Source organism: Cyrtonyx montezumae, unplaced genomic scaffold, assembly GCF_038088225.1.
Source record: "Cyrtonyx montezumae isolate F1298 unplaced genomic scaffold, pur_monq_1.0 scaffold_0, whole genome shotgun sequence".
Classification (NCBI taxonomy): Eukaryota; Metazoa; Chordata; class Aves; order Galliformes; family Odontophoridae; genus Cyrtonyx; species Cyrtonyx montezumae.
In genome coordinates this window covers 30,951,492-30,976,796 of record NW_027071824.1, presented here as the reverse complement: position 1 = coordinate 30,976,796, position 25,305 = coordinate 30,951,492, and the positions used below count along the sequence as shown (strand labels likewise).

General features: G+C 39.1%; 1 protein-coding gene across 6 annotated transcripts in view; it reads left to right on the top strand.

The window, feature by feature from the left end:
* Nucleotides 1-25,305, top strand: part of MAP3K4 (mitogen-activated protein kinase kinase kinase 4) — a 70,363-nt gene that overhangs the window by 43,205 nt on the left and 1,853 nt on the right. For 3 of the 6 annotated variants that reach the window (XM_065731214.1, XM_065731172.1, XM_065731181.1), the window contains exons 13-23: nucleotides 749-882; nucleotides 2,450-2,528; nucleotides 4,965-5,043; nucleotides 7,251-7,347; nucleotides 8,241-8,357; nucleotides 13,442-13,542; nucleotides 15,029-15,109; nucleotides 16,003-16,194; nucleotides 16,846-16,916; nucleotides 18,724-18,840; nucleotides 20,095-20,254. In XM_065731214.1, the coding sequence (XP_065587286.1) occupies nucleotides 749-882; nucleotides 2,450-2,528; nucleotides 4,965-5,043; nucleotides 7,251-7,347; nucleotides 8,241-8,357; nucleotides 13,442-13,542; nucleotides 15,029-15,109; nucleotides 16,003-16,194; nucleotides 16,846-16,916; nucleotides 18,724-18,840; nucleotides 20,095-20,254 (1,228 nt within the window). The remainder of the gene's footprint in view (nucleotides 1-748; nucleotides 883-2,449; nucleotides 2,529-4,964; nucleotides 5,044-7,250; nucleotides 7,348-8,240; nucleotides 8,358-13,441; nucleotides 13,543-15,028; nucleotides 15,110-16,002; nucleotides 16,195-16,845; nucleotides 16,917-18,723; nucleotides 18,841-20,094; nucleotides 20,255-25,305) is intronic. The other 3 variants (XM_065731190.1, XM_065731206.1, XM_065731198.1) reach the window with 3 other exon arrangements.

Here is a 25,305-nt window from a genome sequence, read left to right as displayed (position 1 = left end):
TTCAAGTGTAGTCTTACAAGCTCTGCTACCTGGTCATGTTTTAGATGAAATACTCTGGTATTGAGTGTCATCGTGTAACTTGGCTTCTCACTGTTTATCAACCTGGAGTAGCACAAAAAGACAGTAGAGCCTTCCTATCAAAGTTCATGGTGGTTCTTTGATATAGTGAATATAGCTTTTGAGTGTCTTCCCTATGATGCTGATGAGAAAATGTCATGTCCTTATTTAATTCCTGTGACCTTTGTAAGTTTCTAGATATATTTTTTTGTGATTGTATTGTACCCTAACATACTTTTAAGGATAGTCTTCTAAAAAAACAGCTGGTATTTCTGTTTGGTTTTTTTTAATGTATATATACAACTCCTTTTTTTTCTCTGACTTATCTGTAATATAACTGGAAATAAACATTACTTCGAGGTTCAATCTCTGATTACAGAGCTGAGCATTCATGTTGGACATTACTTAAATGCTGTGTACGCCATTAAACATCAGTGTATGCCCATATGTGCACAATAATGCAATATGGCTGAAGTGCTGCCCCTCACTGTAGCTCTTTTTGTGTCATATACTTTTACATTTCTTTCTATAATTATGCAACTGCTTGCATGAAATCATTTTGTCTAAGAATAGGATGTGGTTGTTACCCTGTGCAAAGTTTTGCTAGTGTGCAAATACTCTGGTGGATGTTGCAAATAAAACTTGTGATATGACTGTTATTATTTGAAAAGTAATCTTTAATTTCTTACAGTACCATAAAGAAGTTGTTCGTCTGATGTCTGGAGAATTCAGACAGAAAATTGGAGACAAGTATATCAGCTTTGCCAGAAAATGGATGAACTATGTGCTAACAAAATGTGAGAGTGGGCGAGGCACTCGACCCAGGTAACAGCGAGCTCGTTAATGTCACAGCATTTTGTGTTACTTTTAAATTATATGCAGGACTCATCACGCTATGAACAGTGCTTAATTGTTTAGAAGCAATTCTTCTAAACTATTAATGCTTCTGGCACTTGGATTTTGAAAGTAATTTACAATTCAAATACATAAAGCCAAATGAATCCCCCAGCTGCTTTGCTGTGTCTTCTGCTGAACATCTTGCCTTCTGTTAGTTGAGAGGAAGAAAAAGCGGAGATCAAACAGTTCAGAAACTAGGTATGGGCCATTAGCTCTGGACAAAAGTAGTATGGGACCAGGCCTCGATAAAGACTGTTGAATATGCAACAGTCGTTCTCAGAGTATTGTACAGGGAAAGGAATGTTGTTTTGTGTGATTGAAGAAATGATGTCCGCATAAAAGCTTTTGCCTCCTGTACAAGTCCTTTCTATCAGTCTCTTCTGAAAAGAAGATAAGGAAGAAGTGTTTCCACTGATGAAAATTCTTCAGATGATTGCATTGAATTCTAAATATTAGAACTCAGCCTTTGTATTTTTGAATGGTTTTTGTTGCAGTCCAAATTAATTCTGCTCCCTGTGATGTATTTTCCCAGTTTTATTTTGAAGCCCCTTTTTTCATCTATAACCTTATTTCAGAAATTGAGTGGGTTGAAAAGCATTTTCTGCTTTGAGTGGTATGAAGCTATAGTTTAACTAGAACTACATTACACATATCAGAATGCACATTTCCTCAGTCTGCTGAGAGTATTTGTTGGGCCTAGTGGTCTCTCAAACTGTGCTTAGTTAGTGCTGTGAAACTATTTGCTGCATGCTAACAGAAAAAAAGCAAACAGAATTTGCTTTATTTTGAGGATGTAAGCAAGAGACTGGGACAACTGAACAAGATAGATTACACTGTAGTTTGATTTATTTGTGGGTTAGCAGTGTGTTGCAGCTAGTATATCAGAATTCTATGGAATTCTGTTGTATTATAGTAGATGCTTTATATTGATCTGTGCTAGCAGATGTTTGGTTTTTTTTTTTCCCCTTGAGAAATAGGGCTGATCAGTCTTTCCTGGGGGTGGTCTGTTTAACTTGTAGGCAGAAGAAGAGGAAAGAGTGGGTAGTCTGAAACATGTCTGGATAGCCTAGTTAGCTTGCTGTGATAGTTTACTTGTATCTTGTAGATCACAGCTACCAGTTTTAGTTAGCAGTACTGAGAAGGGGACGCTGTGGTTTGGCTTGTTACTCTAAAACATCTTGAGTGAATTGATGGTACCATCTCTGAAGATGGTGCATACATAAATATTAATTAAGTTCATGTAGTACATACATCAATATTGAGTGATCTGCTTGCTTTATTTGACAGTGTTAAAATCAGGCTTTATCTGCATGTAGCTCAGCAAATATTGTTATAAATTAAGTACATTACTATATTAAATTGTGTTCTTTTTTTTTTTCCTCTTGGAAGTATGAAAAAAAAAAAGACTGTAACAACTGTTTGATTTCTTTGATGTTGCTGAAACTCTTGTGATGGCTCTAGTCAAAGAGTAATTCATTCTGTTTATCTGAGATAGGTGGGCAACTCAAGGTTTTGATTTTCTTCAAGCCATTGAACCAGCGTTTATTTCGGCTCTCCCAGAAGATGATTTCTTGGTATGGAATAAGTTATTCTGATTGTTACTTATTTCAAAATACTTGAGAAGTTCTTCTATCGCTGTCTGTTATCTGGGGTGTTTTTTATAAAGCTGTGTCTGGCTACAGTTGCTCTGACAATTACTGCTGTGTATCACTGATGATGATCATGGCATCTCTTCAATTTATAAAGTTGTGAATAGTCAGTGGTTATGACCACTGGCATTAATGTCTTTCAGTGGCTGACAGTTTGCCTGTGCTGTCCTGGGAGGCTGTCTCCTGTCTCTGGGGGAAATTAGATAGAAGCCTTACTACAGAGTTGAAAGATGTTGTCCTAATACATTTCAGAATACAACCTTCTGAGTCTCAGCACCTGAAGTTCACTTACCTTATGAATACAAAAGCACAATCACTTTGGTGTATTTCTTCAAATTGTGCTGACATCAGATTGAATTTAAAGAATCTCTCTTCTGGTTTTACTATGAAAAAAGAGTAGACTATAACTGCTTTTTTTTCTCTGCCCTCCCCTTCCTCCTGCAGTAAAAATATCCTGAGAATTTATTTATGATCTTGATACAGTACTACTGAGAAGTGAAAGTACAGTTGCCAGAAAGTAGCAGATATGAGCCTCTCTTTTATTTTTTTTTGTTTCTCTTTTATACGTGTCAAGATCTGTCATGAAATTCCAACTACATTAGTCTTGCTTAATACAGAAACTATGTAGTTTATGTTCTACTTATATTTTTCTCAAGAGCTCTCAAGTAAGTTACGTTTTTGTTCTTCTGTGTTGTAGAAGAGCTGTCTGCCTAAATGGCAAGGGTAAGCTTTTGATGATAATATACTGTACTGTAATTTCAGCAAGCATCCTCTCAGCTTTACTTGTCTGATTTGACAGTTTCTAAAGCACTTGTGATTTTGAAGAGTAATGTATGTGTATTTTAGTGTTAATGTCTTGTTAGAGATGATTTTTTATGAGGAAGTTTCTAAGGAAGAAAGAATGTGGCCTTTCACATTAATAACTGGTAATTTTGTCCATAAGTGGAACTGACACTTTCCTGTGACCACAAAAGTGTGCTAACAATTAATTGTGCATGAGTTAATTTGTTGACTGATAATTATCTAAAATACCTTGACATTTCCTCAGATAGGGTTTTTATGACAGAGGTTTCACACGTACAAAGAAAATTGGAAGCCATTATTATGTAATACAGATTAAGTTTGGACATGGAACAAGTAGGAAAAAAAGGGAGAAAACCAAAACCTTAAATGCGTTTCTGAAGTTTTGCTCTGTTAAAGCTAGATTTCAGTTTTGGAGAGCATTACTTGAAGCTCCTTATGGTAATTTAGTCTTGATTGCTGTGTAACACTGTGTACAACATTTTATCTAGAAATTCCTATGTTAATAATAATCTCTTATTTAAATAATATCTGATGCCATTAAAAACAAACAAAGCCTGAATTTGAAGCTCTAGATTTAAAGCTGAGATTTAGGCTCAGTCTAAGTTGATAAGATATGCTGATCACAGGCTAAACACTTTTTTTTTGTTTTTAATTTAATCACTGTTCTTTCAGTTAGTCTAGATTCAAGTTCCAGTTTTCAGTAAGTTTTCGAATGTCTGGAAGAAATGTTGACTAGTCTGAATGACTGGTATTTAGAAGTGGCTTTCATAGCAACTGTACCAAAGAACATGATTTTATTTTGTTATTGTGAAGATAAATTTTATCCCTGGAGTTCTGACAAGTAAATTGAATCAGAGTAATAGTTTGTACAAGGTTACATGGAGAGTTATTAGTACAGCTCATAATCAAGTTCAGATTACCTGAACCTAAGTTCAGTTATTTGATTATTAAACATTCTTTCCCAAAGGTTTTACTTACTTCTTGGATAACTTGGGAAAGTGGATTTATTTTACTGTGCAGTGCATCATATTTGTTGTTTTACAGGCTTTCATCTTGTGATTCAGGCTGTCATACTCTCACCCATATGCTTTGGCTGTTTCTTCTTGAGGAGTGGGGTCAGGGAAAGGAGGGAAGGCAGCAGAGGTTGTTGCAACATTTTCTTAGTTCCAGCAAGCTTGATTGTACATTTTTATTAGTGGTGGATAATTTTAATTTTCACTGGCTTTATATTATGAAATGTTTTTCATGGTGGATCATTTTTCAGTTCTCATAGTTACTAAATTTTGTCAAGGCCAACAGACAAGGCAAAATTAAGACAATGTAAAAGAAACAAACTATATATATATATATATATATATATATATATATATATTTAGTCAAAACCCTTCTATGCCAGTCAAAAGTTGAATATCATTGGTAGATTGGGGAATTAAATGCTTAGATTTTGAGGTGTTATGTATTTAACCAGTGTCATTTTATTACTGTGAGATTTACCATATTGTTATGAGCTCTCTTGGAATATACAACGTCACAATACTTTCTGTTTGCATTTCCTAGAGTTTACAAGCTCTGATGAATGAGTGCATTGGTCATGTTATTGGAAAACCACATAGTCCTGTTACAGGTCTGTACCTTGGTAAGACAGAAGTTACTGGTGTTGGTTCTTGAGTTTTGCTGCTATTATTACATAATCTTGATTGTAAAGTTGTTTTAAAAACCTAGAAAGAGAAATAAAGATTTTATTTTAGGCTTTTATCATTTTTGATGGGAAATTGTGATTGTCTGAGGAAAACATAGACAAATTATGATTCTACCCGAGAAATTTAGAAGCTTTATAGATGCTTTTGTCTGATTTTGCCCTTGAATCCTTGTGACATTTTGCAGATCTTCTGAAGGATTGTGTTTTCTAAAGGTTGGTTAAAGTAGTGGTTTTAACTTGAGACAGACAATCACAGCTCCCTCTCCCTAATTTTCTTTGTAGTGCTGTAGGTGTTCACGCTTCTGCAGACTTTTATATACCTGTTGAGGTATGGAGTATTTATATTTGGTGGCATGAGATAGAGCTGTGGGAAACAGTTTTCCAGTACCAAAGTTTGTCATGGCTTAAAAAAATACCTGTGTTTGGCACTAGAAGAAGATCAAGATATTTCCTTGTTTATCATGAGAAAAAGGATGTTTCTTCAGCTGTATTTTTTCTTTTATATACCTCTCTCTCTGCGCTGTTTCTCTCTTCTTCCTCTCAAGTCCACTGAGTGGTTTAACTTCCAAATGCCACATCTTCCTATCTTTCTCCTAATGCCCACTTCCTGGATAGGGTTGGTGGCAGGAGACATGAAAGGAAGGTAATTTGTCTTTGCAAAGAGGAAGTTTTTTCAGTATTTCTGGAGTTTTACTTTCAGTGAGGAACTATAGTAGCTGGGAAGCCTTTCACAATCTAGGTCAACATAATCCTTTGGGTAGAAGTATTGCCTAAAATATATCCGAGGCAAATTCTGTACTGTGATGCAAAACCTGCACGTTCACTTGTTATACTGTTTCTCAGAGCAAAGTCTGCTTTATAGAAGTCGCTGACTTGAAGATCCTCAAATACTGAAAATCTTCTGAATGCCATTGCAGACACAGCAAAGCATGCAAGCTAAATTGTTAGAAGGCTTTTGGCTCTCAGGGACTGGCTCAGACTTGAATGGCAGACTGAAACTTTAGTACATAGAAAATAAATATAACTAAGCACACTGTATCCCAACTGCAGGTATTGCAGATACTCCTTTCTATTTCATGTTTGGGAATAAAATAATAATTCCTAGTTCCATTTGAATACCATAATGAGGGACTTAAACCTGCTGTGATCTTTGCCCCCTTTCCTGAAGCTGAGGATTCAGTTGCATTCATGCTGTTGCCTATAGATACATAGCAGAGAGTCTCTTGGTGTTTCATCTTGTCTTTTTCCTTCGTGAAGCAGCATGTATCCACCTTTGTGGGCTGGATTCTGCCTTCTGCTATAGTGTCCCTGCAGACTGTAACAGGAAAACCAACACTGGTCCTGACAGCTTTCGTTTTTCCAGATAGTGCAGACAAGGCAGAAAACAAGTTTGCCATGATTAAACTGGCCTTGCAGAAAGGGAATGGTCCCGGGTTTTGATGAGCAATCAGCTATCTTGTGTCACCGTATTTTTCTGCCTACTTAGGGAGAGGTTGGGGAATGGGAAGATGCTGTAAACTACTTTTTTGGGCACTGAATGAGCTGGACATAAGGTCACTGTGGCTTATTTAGGTATGACCCTTTCCCTGTTCACCATTTATTTGCAGACTGCCATAGGATGAGCATCAGTATCAGTGTAACTGTCATATGTGGATTTTTTTCCCAGCTCCTTTTGCTTTCTCTTGTCTGAGAGACCCAGTTTTGATCCAAAATGGACACAATAGTGTTGTCTGCTTTTTAATTGTTGTTCAATTTGTAAATATTATTTTGAAGAAAGATAATAAAGCATTCTTTCAACTATGAAGTTGTAATAATGAGGATGTGGTTTTATTCAGGTAAGTATACATTTTCCAATTGGTGTTTTATTCATTTTCTTGGGAATTTTAATTATTTTCTAAGTAAGTGTTACACAGTACAGTGTGAATAATATTTATTATTCACGCTCTTTAGAGTAGCTTTATTTAAAATTTGAGTGATTAGGAAATTTTTTTAAAGGATAAGAAAATATGTGCTGGTTGTCACATAATTCTGTGACATTGCATTTGGTATTATTTCTGTGTCTTGAAATGTCCTTAGCAGAGTTTTTCTGACATTTGAGTTAAGATCTTACCTTTTTTTTCTTTCTTCTCTCTATATACTTACAGCTATTCATCGAAACAGTCCCCGTCCTGTGAAAGTACCTCGATGCCATAGTGATCCACCAAATCCTCATCTTATCATCCCCACTCCTGAAGGCTTCAGGTATTTAACGTTAGTTTACATCTCTAAACTGTTTTATCCTCCCGTGGCTGTGCTGACTCTTGGAACATTGTGGGTGCAACATCACATCCTTCCTCTTGGAGGGAAAACAGCTAGAAAAAACTAGCATGTTAGTGATCTCAGTGTGCTGTTAAAGACAATACAACAACTTTCTTTTCCTCTCCTTCTGCCCCTCTATTCTACAGTTTTTATTGGTGCATGCTTCCCAGCATTGAAGTCACTGTTATCCTTTTTGTCTTTCCTGAAAACCCCATAAGAATGGAACACGTTTTATTTAGTTCAGTGAAAACTGTTTGATAGCAAGACTTTTTTTTTTATTTCTCTACTTAGAATCTCTGTCTGCATGACTGTGATAGAGGTTTCTGTAGTTTAGCTTTAGGTAAGATTTAAAAAACGTAGCATTCTGGAATATGGTGGCATTTCTGCATCATAAACAATTTTTGACAATTTAAAAACAATGGGTTTGCTTCCCTTTGAAAGAGTTGACATGAAAACGAATGCAAAAATAGTTACAAATTTTCATATAAACCTTGCCATGCATCTTTTACAAAGAAGGCCTTATTGTTAAGGAACAGCAGCACAGTCAAACTTCACACTTGACTTTTTTGAGAATTGCATAGCTGCTGGCAGATGCTGGCTTTAATCTAAAGATCTGGAGGTCATCGTTTTAAGGATGATTTTTCCTGTACATATTGACATTTCCTGAGGCTTCTGACACCCGAGATGGTTTCACAGAAAAGTCTTTATTCATTTGGAAGACATTTAAAGTCATGCCTCAGTGTGCACACTTCAAAATTTCATTTTTCAAGTAAACTTTCAGCTCCTTCTGTTATTATTTTTTGAACTCTTTCCTGAAGTTTTTCTTCTTGCCACAGCACACGGAGTGTCCCTTGCGATGCACGGAACCCTTGCAACGTTACTGTCAGTCGCCCCGCTCCCATCGGTGGCGACTCAGCTCAACCCAAATCTGTCAGCAATGCAAATGATACCAGGTAGCTCAACTCCGTGACATGACGTAGCAGTCTCATCCTACTTACATCATCCATATAACTGTTTCCACCTACTTTCATTCCAGTAGATCATTTGCATCGTGCTTTTCCGTCCCATCATTTATTCCACTGGCTTCTTCATTCATGTTTGACCTGAGCAGAGTCTTATGTCTAGAAATTGATGATAAACCAGATGATAAGGAAGATGATACAGATGATAAGGAAAAGGCTGAGGTTCTCAATGCCTTCTTCACATCTGTCTTTAATAAACAGGACAGTTATCCAAATGGTACTTGCCCTGACCTGGAAGTCTGGGACGGGGTGCATAATGCACCCCCTGTGATTCAAGCAGAGACGGTCAGAGATCTTCTCCTCCATCTGAACTCCCACAAGTCCATGGGGCCAGATGGGATCCACCCAAGGGTGCTGAGGGAGCTAGCAGAGGTGATTGCCGAGCCACTTTCTGCCATCTATCAGCATTCCTGGTTATCTGGAGAGGTCCCACAAGATTGGAGGCTTGCCGATGTGACTCCCATCTTCAAGAAAGGCCGTAAGGAAGACCCGGGGAACTACAGGCCTGTCAGCCTGACCTCGGTATCAGGGAAAGTTATGGAACAGATGTTATTGAGGGAGATCACACGACACGTGCATGGCAATAAAGGGATCAGACCCAGCCAGCACGGGTTCACCAGGGGCAGGTCGTGCTTGTCCAACCTCATCTCCTTCTATGACTGGGTGACCAGACAGGTAGATGAGGGAAAGGCTGTTGATGTAGTCTACCTGGACTTCAGCAAGGCCTTTGACACGGTCTCCCACAGTATTCTCCTAAGGAAACTGGCAGCCCGTGGTGTGGACAGGTTCACTCTTCTCTGGGTGGAGAACTGGCTGGAGGGCCGTGCCCAGAGGGTAGTGGTTAATGGAGTTAAGTCCAGCTGGCACGAGTGGTGTCCCCCAAGGGTCAGTTTTGGGGCCCATCTTGTTTAATATCTTTATTGATGACCTAGACGAGGGAATTGAGTGTACCCTCAGTAAGTTTGCAGATGACACAAAGCTGGGAGGATGTGTCAAACTGCCTGAGGGTAGGGAGGCCCTTCAGAGGGATTTGGATAGGCTGAACAGCTGGGCTGAGCAAAATGGGATGAGGTTCAATAAGACCAAGTGCCGGGTCCTGCACTTTGGCCACAATAACCCCATGCAATGCTATAGGCTTGGGGCAGAATGGCTTGAAGAATGTAGAGAGGAAAAGGACCTGGGGGTGTTGGTTGATGCTCGGCTCAACATGAGCCGGCAGTGTGCCCAGGTGGCTAAGAAGGCCAACAGCATCCTGGCCTGTATTAGAAATAGTGTAGCCAGCAGGAGCAGGGAGGTGATCATCCCCCTGTACTCAGCTCTGGTACGGCCGCACCTCGAGTACTGTGTTCAGTTTTGGGCCCCTCACTACAAGAAGGACATTGAGGCCCTGGAGCGTGTTCAGAGAAGGGCAACAAAACTGGTGAGGGGCCTGGAGCACAAGTCTTATGAGGAGCGGCTGAGGGAGCTGGGATTGTTTAGTCTGGAGAAGAGGAGGCTCAGAGGAGACCTTATTGCACTCTACCACTTCCTGAAGGGGGGTTGTGGTGAGGAGGGGGTAGGCCTCTTCTCCCTGATAAGTAATGACAGGACGAGAGGGAATGGCCACAAGTTGCGCCAGGGAAGATTTAGATTAGACCTCAGGAAGCATTTCTTTTCTGAAAGAGTGGTCAGGCACTGGAATGGCCTGCCTAGGGAGGTGGTTGAGGCACCATCCCTAGCGCTGTTCAAGAAGCGTTTAGATGAGGTGCTAAAGGACTTAATTTAGTAGTTGGGTAGAGATAGTGATAGGAGGATGGTTGGACTAGATGATCTTATAGGTCCTTTCCAACCTTATGAACTTATGAACTTATGAACCCATCCTCAGAATTAAAATCTGAACAAAACTTGTAGTTTAAGCATGTTCTTCTGAGATCTGGAGTCAGTAGATAAATTTACTTAGTAAAAATGTCTGTGAAATTAACATACCCCAGTCAGTTTGGTATAATGTTACTAAATGGTATTGATAACTAACGCTTGGCACTAAGTTGACTCTTACATACAAATCAACCCAAGATGTGGTATATATTTTCTTTTGTTTTTCTTTGTTTTTGTTTTCTTAGGTAACTGTTTTGGCACTGTTACTATCTGCCATCATAATTTTGAAGCATTAGAAGGTGTCAAACAAAATTAGACGAGTAAAATTTCATTCAATAAATACGGTTTTCAATTGCTACCCATGCCAGCTGGACCATAAAAGCATGTATTAAGGTCTTAAGAGGGAATTAAATTGCAGATTTGCATATAGTATCCTTCCTGCGAGTCTTTTTTGTTGACAAAAGGCCTGGATTTTTGTCATTCATTCTATGTATTTTTATCCTTCATGCTTCCATTTTAAGCCCTCTGTTGAGAAAAAGACAAAGCAGGCAGTAATCTGCAGTGCTATGCACTTGAAAAGCCCCTTTCAAGTAAGTAAAATTCTCGAGATTTTTCACTGGGAGATTCTGGCAGCTTTTTATGCATACAGGGTAAAGATTGATTTGTTTTTATAATCCTGAAAATCAAATGCAGAACTTGCTTGATTGGTTTTATTTGTTCGTTTTTTGGTATGTTTTTTTTTTTTTTTACTTTACACTACAAAGTGGATTTTTATCTTGAGTATTTACCACGCTTAGAGCCAAGGTATCTCTTTGCATGAAGATAGGTTTTTAGAGGGGAGATAGGAGGCTCTTTTTCAGTATCTGTGGTCTTTGTTGTGATTTTATACCAAATGCAATGACCACTGTTAGAATTTTACACACTTGAAAGCAGTGGCATGGTTTCTGTATGTGCATCTTTCACACTTCAGTCAGAATTTGTGTACGATAGCATTTAGACCTTTTTTTCACAGTGCTGGAAGATAGTTATTAAGAAGAAAAGAAATGAGAATTCTAATTTAATTGCAATTTAGTGTATATCACATACTTGTATATTTTATAGAGCTATGGTTTTTCTGGTGGTTAGCATTTAATATCATTAAAAATATCATAAATATCATTAAATAATCAATATATTTTGATTATTATTTATTTTTTGTGCACTGCTTGGATTTTTAGGTAGCATTGCTTAACCACCTGTGTATTTTTATATAACTGTATATTTATAGCAGGTTTCTCCTGTTAATGTAGTCAGAAGAACTTACGTTGCAGTCCCAATTACAGATTTAACTTATTTGTGCCTCAATAGAAAAGTTGGGTCAAGAAAGTGGTATTTGCCTCTGTATGCAAGAGGTGTGGGGTCCAGCTGCTGGAATGGTGCAGAAGCATTAACTGTACACTTTCCAGAATCTCATTAGACATTTATGGCATGATTATAAACATTACATGGCCATAAAAGGTTGAGTGTAGAAACCTGATACATCAATTGCACTGGGCAGTGCATAGTGCATAAATGCCACCATAGTTCTATTGAAGTTTACTTTAAAAAATAAACATGAACAACAACTGTTCAGTAGAACTGGAAAATAAAATCCTGAGCAGTAGTATTTTTATTCACATTGAGCTTGATGATGGTTATAAATTTGTACTACATTTGTAATAATTACCTATATAAATGTTTAATTTCTGAGCTAGCTGAGGTTATTAATCATCATTTTATATTTATCCAGGATCAGAGAAGAAATTTAGCAGGTGTCTCTCTTCTGTGCCTAAGAACATGCAGGCAGTCTTTATGGACTCAGGCAGTAAAGGATTTGGGTGGCTAGGATTGGGACCAGGGTGGATTTTAGACATTTGGATTCAAAGTTGTGATACTTATACTTTTCAGTTACTACCTTATTCTAGAGACACCAGGAGTTTTTGAGCTCTGTACAATTAGAAATGTCACTCTTTATCTCCTTAATATTACTGATTAAAAGCTCAGCTTCCCAAAGAGTATTGACGATTTTCACTTACTCAGTTCCTCTTCAAACTTTAACAGTCTAGTTGAAGTTCTAGGCAGTAGAGAACAACTGAGAATTCTCATATTGAGAATGTTCACATGGGAAACAGTGTCCTGGTCTTTGGCTTCTCTTTTCAAGGTTGTATGCGTTGCTTTTGATATGAGTAGAAAAACTTATTATAGGATAGGAACGTCTTCTCATACATACAGAGCCATTGTTTTCAAAGCTGTCTTTCATCTTTTTGTAGATGTTAACCGTTGGTGAAGGACTTAAAGAGTTCCTCATTTTCCAGTAATGTTTAGCTCATACTTCTAAAACATTAGGAGGCATCGATCACAGCTCTTCCCCACCGTGCCTTAGAGAGTGAAAGAGAGCCCTGAGCAAAAAAGATTTACTGTAGAAAGTTTTGCAGTTTTTACTGTAAAACCTGGGTGGATTCATCAATTTCTTGGTAGCTGGAAGAAGACTGAAGGGCTTAAGACTCATTTCTCTCAGTACCGTTTCTCTTTCTGTTCGACAGGCTTATTCATCTGGGTCTTATTCTGAGGTATCTAATTGTAGTGTACTTTCTGAGGAGGTAGGGCCTGGGCTACGGATAATTAAACACTGTGTGTCCTGTCTGCTGAGCTGTGGCTCTACCTATTAGTTGTTACTTAGTGATTATGGGCTATGACTGTACTTGTCATGAATTAAGGTACCGTTCCTCATCTGATAACGTGGCTCAGGTTATCACCAAGCTGAATCGTTACTGACTGTGTATCCAAATCTGGCACCAGCCATGTCCTGCAGCAACTGTTTTGTTAGTGTGTTACTAATCAGTAGTAGGGAGTCTGTTAGGAACAGCAATGGTTTCACATAGTTAATGCTTTAAAAGCTGAAGGTTTTTACCATAGGTAGTGGCATAGTGAATAAATTAATCAGCTTTGGAAAAAAAATAGCTGAGGGTTTTTCCCGTTTGCATCTCAGCATCAGTTTTTCTTTCATGGTTCATGTCCTGTGGCTTCATAGTTGGTTTTTTTTTTGTTGTTTTTTTATTTTTCTCTCTTTTGAACTGCAGTTAAATTATCATTAGAAGCTAATTTAGTGCAATGTTAATTGGTACAATGGCTCTATTTAACAGGGGTTCCAGCGTCCCTGAAAATGATCGACTGGCTTCAATAGCAGCCGAGTTGCAGTTCAGATCCCTTAGTCGTCACTCCAGTCCCACTGAGGAGCGAGAAGGTGATTGTCACAATACTAGATTGTGACCTGAATATGGTGATGATTTATGTCATTAACATATTATCTGTTCCCAGTTCTTAACCCTCACAATTTTTTTTCATCTTTCCTATTCAGACTTAGATTTTTAACTTCCTGGGTTCTACTTTTAAGTTCCTCTGTTTTCTGATGTAACTGTTCTCTCGCTTTCCATATTGTTTTTGAATTATACCTGGAGGAATTTCCTTGTGTCTTACTAAGTTGCATTATGCTAAATGAAGTGAGTACCATGGTTGCTGAATTATACCCAATCAGATATTCAATTTCTGAGTGCTGTTAATGAAGTATAAACTGGACCCACTGGGGCAACAAAGAGTTTCCACCCAAATTCTTTAATTACCACTGCAGTATTCATATTACTTGAATGCTTGCTGTTACTTGAATCCAGAATGGTGTCGGTGACTTTGTCCCAGTCAAGGTTTCTCCTTCAGGTGTACTCAGACCCTGTATATATGGTATTTTTTGTAACAAAACCAGAATCACAACGTGGCTGAGTTTAGAAGGGCCTTCTTGGTCCATCTGCTCCAACCCAGCTCCAACAGAGGCACTGAGAGCAGGATGCCCTGGCCCATGTCCAGGTGGGTTCTGAAGATGTACAAGGAAAAGACTCCATGTTACATGCACAGCAGGTAGAAGTGCTTCCCAGTGGTCAGATGGAACATCATGTGTTCCAGTTTGTGCCCGCTGCTTCTTGTCGTGGCACTGGGCACAACTGAAAGGAGCCTGGTTGTGTCTTTTTTGCACCCTCCTTTCAGATGTTCCTCCACATTAATGAGATCTCCCCCTAAGCCTCCTCTTGTACGATGAAGTGTTCTGTGTGAATTAGAATGAAGTATAAAATCAACAAACAAAGCAGAGCTGATACTGTGGTCGTTCAGCAAAATGAAGCAAAATGAATATAAGTGCTATGTTTTATTTTGTTTTAAGAAGACAGTGAAATTATTGTTTGTCACAGGCTTATTCTCTTTTTAATATATATGTTTGAATGGGAAACTGACATATTGGAATGAAGTAAGTGTTCTTCTGAGGAAGCTTAGAAGCTTCCTTTCCTTTTGAGTTGCATCACACGTGATTCTGCATGCCCTGACTTGAAATGTTTCCTCAGATGTTGAAGGAGAGCTCTCTTCCTGTGTAAATTATATCTCATTTCAGAATCGCTTTCATAGAATCACAGAATCATTAAGGCTAAGGTTGGAAAAGATGTCTGAGATGTATAATCTAGTCCAACCATCCACATACCACCATTATTACCCGCTAACCTGTGTCTCTCATAACTTGTTTTCTAAAGATAAGTCATTTTTTAATTTGAGAGCTTACTCTTCTTTACATACTTGTAGGGTATATTAGTCCTGATACATAAGATATTAAGATTTCAGTTTCTGCTGTATGTGACTCATAATCCTTAATATGAGATAAAGCCACTTTTATGCTGACAGTATTATTTCTCTAGAACCATCATATCCAAAAGGAGATTCAAGTGGCTCATCCCGGCGGAGTTGGGAGCTCAGAACCTTAATCAACCAGACTAAAGGTAGGAGTCTAGGAGTCACTGTAATGTAGCATTTCCTAAACTGTTGCTGTGTTATAAATCTGAATGTTAATGCTCATTTGAAAAGGTTTTCACAGCTTTGTTCCCATAAAGGGGATTTATTTTTCTTTTTGAAATCTGGAAGGCTTCTTTTTCACTTCATAAACACTGAATAAATTGAGTTGGTTTAAACTGGAAGGATAAGAAGAATGAGAAGCAAACAGAAAATTTCTAAAAGAACGTTGCAAAGGGAACTGCTCTTACTATCTGCTGTAGATAAGACAAGGATTAAAAACTGGTATTAATTATATGCAGACCGAAGAATATGAAGATATTTCAGTATCTTTTGGAAGCTGTTAGAAAAAGGTTGTACTACTGTCTGTCAAGAGTGATGGATGCATAATTTCTCTTCTTAACGAGGAGGGTATAAATGATTGCTTTCTTGAAATGTTTTCTACCTTCACTGGCTGGGATTCAGGTTCATGATAAGACTTCAAATTGGAGTTACATAAGGCCTCTAAATATTTGAAATAACAGAAAAATTTTACAATTTGGTAGAGTAAGAACTTTACTGCCCTTCTGTCCTTAATGACCCTAACGCATTTCCATTATTTACCTGTGGTTAATTACAGGTATTTCCTGTAATTTAATTTCCTTTAATCGATTAAAAGATGAGTAGAAAAGTACCAGCATTCTTATTTTCCTTTAGTTTCATATTTAATTCATATGTGATTTCTAAAATGCTTTATTCTTTTTGCTATGTCTTAAATTTGATGCCCAAAATATTTATCCCCTGGGGTCAGGTCCCTTGACATGATATCAGAAGGTAACAAAATAAAATATAAAGACAGAGAATATTTCTCGATCACAGAAATTGTTCATCGCTCTTCTTTTAGACAGTGTTTCCAAGCAAGCACCGATTGAAGCTGTTCAGAAGTCTGTTCAGTTGTTTGAAGAAAGGAGATACAGAGAGATGAGGAGGAAGAATATCATTGGCCAAGTTTGTGACACACCAAAATCTTACGATAATGTCATGCATGTAGGTTTGAGAAAAGTGACTTTCAAGTGGCAAAGAGGAAACAAAATTGGTAAGTTTGTTATACATTCTTTTATCAGTCTGGAGAAAAAAAGAAAAAAATTTTTGAAGGAAGACTGAGACTGTCTTTGGAAATCTTACGTCTTTGTGTAGGTAATACCAACTGAAATCAGATCTTGAAGTACAAGATACAGTTGTAGCTAGGATTTCCTTTATGGAGAAGTTCAGTGAAGTTTTCCCTGCCCAAATAATGAGAAGCAAAGGAGTAAAAAGCTTTGGTCAGGATGATTATTTATGTATTATCCTGCAGTTCCTGCATGTGTTCAACTCTACAGAAGATATGTTGAGTTCTGCTTTTGGAAGAACCACAAATAGAGTGGAAATGACTGCAATCTTTGGGATTTGCTTTATTCATCAATGTTGTCGCTTCCTCCATATGACTATTATTTTCTCTTTGGTTCAGGATTGTGGAAAAATCCTCATACTTGAGCGGTTTTCTTTCAGGTCAGCCTGTTAAGTTGATAAAAAGTGAAAATACGACATTGAATTCAGTACTATGGTGTTTTTTGAATTGCTACAGGTTAAAAGCTACTTGAAAGTTTAAATGAAAATACAGGCGAATGACTTTGGCAAGCTGTATTCAGTTAATGTATATGAGTTATTCAGTGCAGTGTAATTCATTTGTCTTGTTTTAACTCTGCAGGTGAAGGCCAATATGGGAAGGTATATACATGCATCAGTGTTGATACTGGAGAGCTGATGGCTATGAAAGAAGTGAGTATTCTGTGTGCAAGAATCACTCCTGCTCTTGCTGTTCTTCCAAACCAAACATGCCTGAGTTGTGGGTCTTCTGAATGTTGTTAGCTAGCCTGAAAAGGATAGGAAGACAAATCTTTTCTTCCTGTAGCCACAATTGCAATTTGTTGCTTGTTTTTCCTTATGTTCCTTAAGCTTTTTCTCTCAGTGCAGAAGTTTCAGTGTAAATTTATGTAAAAAGAATATGAATAATTCCACATGCAGTTGAATGAATACTTGCTTAATAAGTGTGAACCCTCCCAAAGTGATCTTATGCTCAGAGTTTTCTGAGTAGTAGAAACGGTGCACAAATTTGTCTTACTTTACAGTATTCCTCATTTTATTTACTTTTTCTTCATTTCTTAGATAAAAAGGTAGGACTTGTCACATCAGATGTTTTTCAGCTTCTGTAGTTTAAGTGAGATAGGGTGAGTCATAAAGCTGTTGCTTAACCTGTTGGTTACAGAAAACCTGATTTTCATTAAGGAATTAAGTAAAGCTGTGTAGGCTTAGAGATCCTTCTCCCTCCAATGTTTTGTTTTTAAAAGCATGTATACTGTTTTACTGCATTTCTATATCCTTACACAGTGATGGCCATCAAAGTGTTGGCAGCAGTTACCATGGCAGCCATTGGGTGGTAGAGCAGTTACATTTTTATGAGCCAATTCTTCCACATACATGATATGTATGTGAGCTCAGAAAAGTATGGAAAAGAAAAGCTGGACTTGTGCTTAACTTTTCTTGTGCCATAGTTGTGCACTGACTAATACCAGCTTTGAAGATTGAAAGTGACATTTCCCCTAGACATTTCAGGTAGTAGTGCTTCATTTCTTCATACTTCATAGGTTCATAGGTTCATAAGGTTGGAAAGGACCTACAAGATCATCTAGTCCAACCATCCTCCTATCACTATCCCTACCCAACTACTAAATCAAATCCCTTCACTGTCTTAACCACCGAATCATCAATACCTCTACAAATAATAATGGAAAGGGTTTACTGCAAATGCAGTGTTGTGACTTTTGGAGAATTGGAGCATGTGGAATACTTGGACGCCATTCCCAAAACCTATAATAGGAATTGTTGTACAGAGAAAACGAAATTGCAAAATTCTATTTAAAAAAATAAAATAAAATTATTTTTAGTGGTTGTCTTGTACACAATTAATGACATTTCTGTGTTCTATTGGAATAGTAGAAGTAGCATTTCCTGTAACTTCCTGAGGATTTTGCTTAGTTTTGTGTGAGTGGGAGACCTACGTCAGTTTTGCAGACTATTGCTGATTTTTTTCCCTCCAAGAAAAACACATCTCACTGTACTGTAGGACAGTTAATGAAAACTGTGCCTTTAATCAAAGCGCTTCTGATTGGTTTTGTTTCATGCCACACCCTTTCCTTGCAGCTGCCTCATTCTCAGTAAAGAAACCCCTCAGAGCAAATCCCTAAATCTCCCTTGATGAAATACTTGGCAATTATTCTTCCTTGAAAGAATAGCTGTTACTGATGTTATTCTCAGATCCTCTTGTATCACCATATTTAAGCTAGAAGGCAAGCTCTGAAGAGATACACACATGTGCATGATTGTGTAACATTTATGTACTTGTGTAACATTTTTCTACTTGTAAATGAAGATGGAATTTTGGAACAACTTCTGTGACTGTACTATTTTGGAGAAAAAAATCCAATTTTTAGCTGCTTTCTTGATTTTTATATGTTTTCTTTAAGTTATTGTTCCTTAACTGTTTGAAAGTTAATAGCAGTTAAATAATGAAAACTGTTTCTTGCAGATAAGATTTCAGCCTAATGATCACAAAACCATCAAAGAAACAGCCGATGAACTGAAGATTTTTGAAGGCATCAAGCACCCTAATCTTGTTCGATATTTTGGTGTGGAGCTCCACAGGGTAAGAAAACATCAATCATGGGAGGGGTTTGTATATAGGGCTGAGAGTATTTTAAGAAGCCTTGGTTCATTGGAGGTTTTACTTCAGAACGTTCTAGTTTAACTTATTTGTCTGGGTGCGTCTGCATTTCAATGTGTATTTCTGCCTGAGAATACTCTAAAAGATTACTCTAAGATCTCTCTAAAATGTAGCTTGCAGAAATTTGCTGGAACCAGTACATAAACAAAGAGGGTTTACAGTAAGTGAGCTCTGTTTGTCTGCTTTAAGTGCAAACTGTGTTATGTACCTTTTGATAACTTTGGTGGGTAGATGAAGGTTAGAGATGCAGCCTAAAACTTCTCACTGTTAGCAGCAGTGTTTTCTTACCTGAGCAACAGAACCCTGGTTGTCTTTTTAAAGAGTTGGGTCCCACAGCTGCTTGTTGAGATACCTGACTTTCTCTTACTCTCTGCTTTCCATGTGCCTTTTCCCTTTTCCAAGTCTTGACTCTTTCCTGTATTTCTGCCTGTTCCTGGTAGGGAGTAGGATGCTGAGTGTTGAGCTGGAAAACTGTGTGTGTCTGACTGACTTAATCAAAATGGATATGTTGATTGTCTGCTCACTGCTGTTTTAGAAAGGGATAAAGGCTGCTTTCTCTCTGCATTTCTTTTCTTGGGGACACAACTTTGGATGTCTGTGCCACTGGGTCCTTAGTTTCTTACGCTGGTTCTAAGAGTTGAGCATCTTTGCCATCTTTTTGTCTTAAATCAGTCTGCATTTGGCTGAAAGTTCCAAAATGGGCTCGGAGAGAGAAAGGGAACAAGTACCAAAATTTTCTTTAAAGTGAGTTTCAATTGGCGTGCTTATTTGAGGAACAAACAGCAACAAAAACCTTGCTCTCCTCAAATATTCAACAGGTGTTAGTGCAGAAACTGGGGAAAAAATATCTAAATTCTTTCTAAATATGCAAAGGGCCTTTATGTATTTTTGCTTAATGTGCCTCCAAGATTTCCAAAGTGCTTTTTGGTTATGCCACCACATAATATCAGTTGTGTACAAGTGACAAGGATAGACGTGAGAAAGAGATTTTCCAGAGCTGTGAAAGTGAATATTAGGATGAAGCATGCCCAATTAAAGAGATGATTTGTCAGATATTCTGTGATCAGAGGTACTTCCACTAAAACTTACCCTTTCACAGTTAAAAACAAAAGGAAAATGTAGTCAGCAGTTAAAGAAAATTGCAATCAAAGACATTTGGTTTGATTCCCACAACAGGAAGAGATGTACATCTTCATGGAGTACTGTGATGAGGGCACTCTGGAGGAGGTGTCAAAACTGGGCCTTCAGGAGCATGTCATTAGGCTCTACACAAAGCAGATCACGATTGCTATCAATGTTCTACATGAACATGGTATCGTTCATCGAGACATTAAAGGTAATGTGAACCAAAAAGGTAATGTTGTTTTAGTGTTGTAGGTGAAGGTGGGGGGAGAGGAGGATGGGATGACTCTTCTTTCTCAGGTACAGTGCACCTCACCTATACAACAGTTGAGTAAAGAACCTTTCACGCGTTCTTCAATTTCCAGTTTCCAGGTTGGCTAGTTACATGTCCCTTTTTAAGCACAGAACATAAAAAGAAAACGTTCCCAGGTGGCATTGCAAACTCCTAATTTCTGCCCATGGCTTACATAGCGTTTGTAGAGGTGGTGAGGATTGTTGAGGATTCTTCCAAACTCAAATTTTGGTCCTTGTATTTCTCTTGTTAATGTACTGAGTTGTGAAATGCTCTTCTTCATGGCTGTGCAGGAAACTATGTCATTTTCCAGGAGCTGACAAACAGTGTACTTCGCTAGAGTCGTCCAGCAGATCTTTTCCTAGCAATTCCTATTCCACAGAAGAGTTTTATTCTTTCAGACAAATGGTTGATTGAACACAACAGTCAAAGCTTTGTTAAAAGAAGTTTATTGGACATGGTAGAACTATGTATCATGGCTTTTTTGTTGGTTTTTGTTATTCCCATACATGTATCTATCTCCTCATGCCTGGCTCTCAGGTTTCACTTACAAAGTAAACAGAGTAGAACTACAGTAACTGAAGGGGAGTTGGTTCTGGTATTTGCTTAAGGTACCCGGTGTCAGTCTGCATTTCACATTCATTTTTCTTTTCCTGCACCTTCCGAGAACATTCTCCATGTTTGGTTATCTTGTTTTTATTAGTTTGACATATTTTGCTCACCTCTGGAAGAAACTTAGTAGGAGGTAGGGGAACAGTGCACACAGTTTGCCCCATGAATGCTCATTTTATGACAAGGCAGTGCAACCCAACGATGCTGGGTTTCTATGTCCCTCTTGCTCACAGGGTTTTGAACCAGCGCAGCAGTGTAGGAGGTTCCCAGTTGCTCTTGGTCCTTTGGCCTCGTGCTTCTCATTTGGGAAAAGAACTATCTACGATCCAGAGGCCTCCCACTCAGGTAGGCCATTCTTGAGTCAGTTTTGGCTTTTTTTTTCCTAGAAAAAACTTTCCCTCATACCATTCCCCAGCAGTCTTGCCTTTTCTGGTTCTCCTTCCTGACCAAAGGTTTCCCTGCAATTGTGGATTTTCCTCTGTGTCTTTCACAGTGCCTTCCTTGTCCTTTACTTGGTCATTCCATGTCCAGGTTATCTGTAGCTGGATTGCACCCTCCTGGAAGCTCGTGATCCAAATCCAAGGTTGACTGATAGGAGTTTCTTTAGTGCTCCTCTATGTCGTTGCTTATTTCTGGATATGTATCCAATTATGTCTTCCTCTCAGAGAAAAGCACTGAAGAGAGAAGAGCTGTTTAACAGAACTGTAATGCTGCATTAATCGAGGCATTTCTGTTGCAACAGGTTCCTCATACTAAATGCTGGGGCATTCCTTGAGAGTAATAACAGCTTACAGAGGGTCACTTCTGACAGAACTGTGTATAGACTTTCCCTTAACTTAATGGCAGAATTTGAAGACAGAATGCAGAAGAGAGTATTTCTATAAAGGCTGCCTTAGGGTTAACCTCTTGCTCCATCTCTTTTTTTATGCTAAAACTGCATCCTCAGGTTCTCAGACAACAGCAGTAAAGAAAACTGTTTTTACTTTTTGCATAATACCAGAAGATTTACTCTTACATACAGCCAGTTACTCTTATTTTTCTTGTAGGGAAGAATGGTGATGTGTCATTGAGACTGTGTTAAAACTGCTTTTCTATGGGAATCTCACTGGCAGATCACAGTAGATCTCGCATGTTTGATTTGCCAACTATCACTGTGTGTCTGACTCTTTCAGCATCAGATAAATAACTGCTCTTAAGAAGTGTGTTATTGTATCCCACAGTTGGCACTGGCAAGCTCCTGGTGCTCAGAAATTAAGTCATGAGGTTAGTAGTGTCCACTGGGGCCACTGCAGCCCTTCAGATGCTGTTGAGGCATCCAGGTCTGTGAGCATAAAAGGTGCAGCGAGACACAGCTGTGGTGAATCCTTTTTCAAACGGTGGTTGTGAGAGATGCTGAGAAGAGCAGTGGCTGCAGTCCAGGCACTGCTTTTATTAGTCTGCATCTATGTACCAAGTAGCTGGTGCCAATGTCATAGGTGAGTCGGTCTTTTTGGGTACTTATACTTTATCTTACCTACTGGATTTTAACCCCTGTGGCTAAAAACTAAGTCTAAAGATTTAAGACTAAAGATTTCTTTAGTTACGATTACTTCTTGTTTTGCTGGGAAGCTGTACCTCAGAATAATAATGATGGAATATTTAATGCTGAAGAGAACCTCTGGACATCTCTGGCAGAGCCCTCTGCTCAAAGCAGGGCCTGCCCCAGCATCAGATCCAACATGAAGTTAGATCAGATTGCTCAGGAAGGTGTCTGAGTGATGAGTATCTCCAGGGATGGGGATTCCCTCTTTCTTGGGTCTCATCCCAGTGGCCAACCATCCCTGCTGTGAACAACTTTTTCCTGATACTTCCCTGGAATTTGCAGATGCTGCAATTTGTTCCGTTGCCCTGTACCATTCCACTGTGCCTCTTTGAGGAAAATTCTGTTTCAGCCTTCATGATACCACTGAAGTCGAAAACAGCACTAATTTCCCTCTCTCTGCACACTCCCCTGGCCTTCGCTTCCCCAAGCTGAGCAAACCCATCTCTCAGCCTCTCCTTGCACGTGGTGTGTAGCAGCCCTCTGACCACCTCGATGACCCTGCACTCTGTCAGCATCTGCCTAGTACTGAGCAGCTGCAGAACAAGACACGGCACTCCAAGCGTGGTCTCGCAAGTGCTGAAGTGAGAAATGTTAATCGTAAGGTGGAGCCTGGTGCCCTCTCTTTGGGAGAGCAGTGCATATTACTTAGGGTGCTCAGATTGCATTTTCAGCCTGAATACAGAAAATGAAGGCATTGTATCTGAAACTTGAGTAAATCAGAAGCCCATGAATGAGATGCTCCAGGCTGTGAAGTCTTCATCAAAGTGTTATTGTACTCTTGTTAACTTTTGTGTTAGCTCTCAGAATTTCTGCTTTCCCCCCTTTGTCTCTTTGTGGTGAGCAGAGGGAAGGAAGGTCAATCAACAGGAGGCAGAAGGTTATTCAGCAGGAGACTGTGGGCATTTCACGCTTTCTAGGAGTGTGGAAAAGAGGATGATAAAACTGATTTCCTCATCAAAAGGGGTAGCATTTGGCCTGAGGCGAGTTGTTCCTTAAATCAACTGGCTGTTTTGCTGCTGAGGTGAGGCATTGCTGAGGAGTGGCTGTGAGCTGACCTGTTGGTGAAATTAGGCCACTTTAGTCATGAGGATTTCCGTACTGCTGCTTGGGCTCTCAGTATTGAGACCAACACCTCTGGAGTATCACACTAGTGTCACTGTGCTTAATATGGGACTGATCCTCAAAAGTTGAGTTTAAATGCTGTGGCTCACAGCTGTTCGCTCTAGCAGAGTACTGCTTTTGGTGTTTGCTCTGCTTGCAGTCTGCCAGAAAGGACTTGTGGTGTAAACTGCAGTAGTATTTTGCAGAGCTGTGCTCCTTCCTTCCCTTCACTAAGTACAGTGGAGCTACTTTGATAGTGTGTGTGTAGGGGAGAAGGAACAGATATAGGTGTTGAGCCTTTTCATTGTTTTCGCCATGATCTCTGTTTTTACTTTGCTTATTAACCACGCAGATATGGTATGGTTATGTATCCAGTCACATTTACTGTCTAGGGTAAAAAGGAACGTGCATCCTCAAAGTACTGCCTTCCATCTGATCTGATTTGTAACTCCTAGAGCTCAGCCTTGTTGTCCAAAGCACGGACCGAGTGGCTTAGAGGCTCCAACAAACAGCACATCATTGGAGGACTCATTCACCACCCAGAAAATGTCAGCAATGCGAGTCTTCAAGTTTTCTCTTTTTCCTCCTGGTGACATTCTGAAATTTAGACTTGTTGCTTTTGGCAGTTTTGGATGTTTTCAGGAGGAGGGCTGATAGGAGCTTGTGCAGTAATGTTTATGCTAGAAAAGTGCCATAATTTTTTTCTTTTTTTTTTTTTTTCAAGGATCTGGAAGGCCTTATGGGTAGTTTCTTAAAATGCATTAAGCCAGGTTATCGCAGTAACTTCATATTCAGCCAGAAGAGAGATCTTGCATTTCAGCTCAGGCCCTTTGCACCCACTTGAGCAGTTTCGTGTGGGCAGTTGTTTGAAGTCACCTAACAGTGACTCACCTATTGCTGTGCCTATATGTAGAGTCCTGCTGAGCTGCCCTCTTGCTGTGCTTTTGCAGGTTTGTTTTATTCAGGGAGCTGAGGGGTGCTGTGTGTGTGTTGTGTTGTGTGCTCCTGGCTGCAGGGCCCATGGTGATGTAGGACCATGGAATGGTTTGGGGCGGAAGGAACCTGTGCAGGTGCCTGGCTGAGTTCTGCAGTTTGCCAGCAGAAAGAATTCTGATCTTGAGTATGTGTGGGCACCTGCATGCTGGCACTGGAAAACAGAGGGACACAATGTTGAGTAGTATTTACTGAAAGTTAATTCTCCCTTCAGAAGGCTTATGGTAATCAAAGGTTAGAACTGATTTCTGTTAACGAATTCTGTTGGTTTTCCTCCTTTTTTAATGCCTAACACCTCTTGGACTAAAAACATTTTGCTTTAGTTATCAAGCATTCTCAGAGCTGTAAGGGGAATCCTTTGAGAAATGGGGAGTTTGGGGCATCATTGACCTGCACTGCCTTTTTTGACTTGAGCTCTGTAAGGGCTCCTTATTTTCCATTCAAATCTTGAAGGTGTCCAGCCAAGCTAGCTGGGCATTAAGTCAGTCATCAAGTAAGAGGACAGAAAAGAGGAGCAGCCAACAATTCCCACACTGCCCCTTGTTCAAGGTGGGACAGAAGTGAGAAGCTTCTTTTGAAAGGTTATATTCAAAAGGGCCCTTTTTAAAAGGATCGTGTGTGTGACATGGGAGAAGGATCTGTAACGAACCCCTGAGGGCAGTTCTGTTCTGTGCATACCATTAAT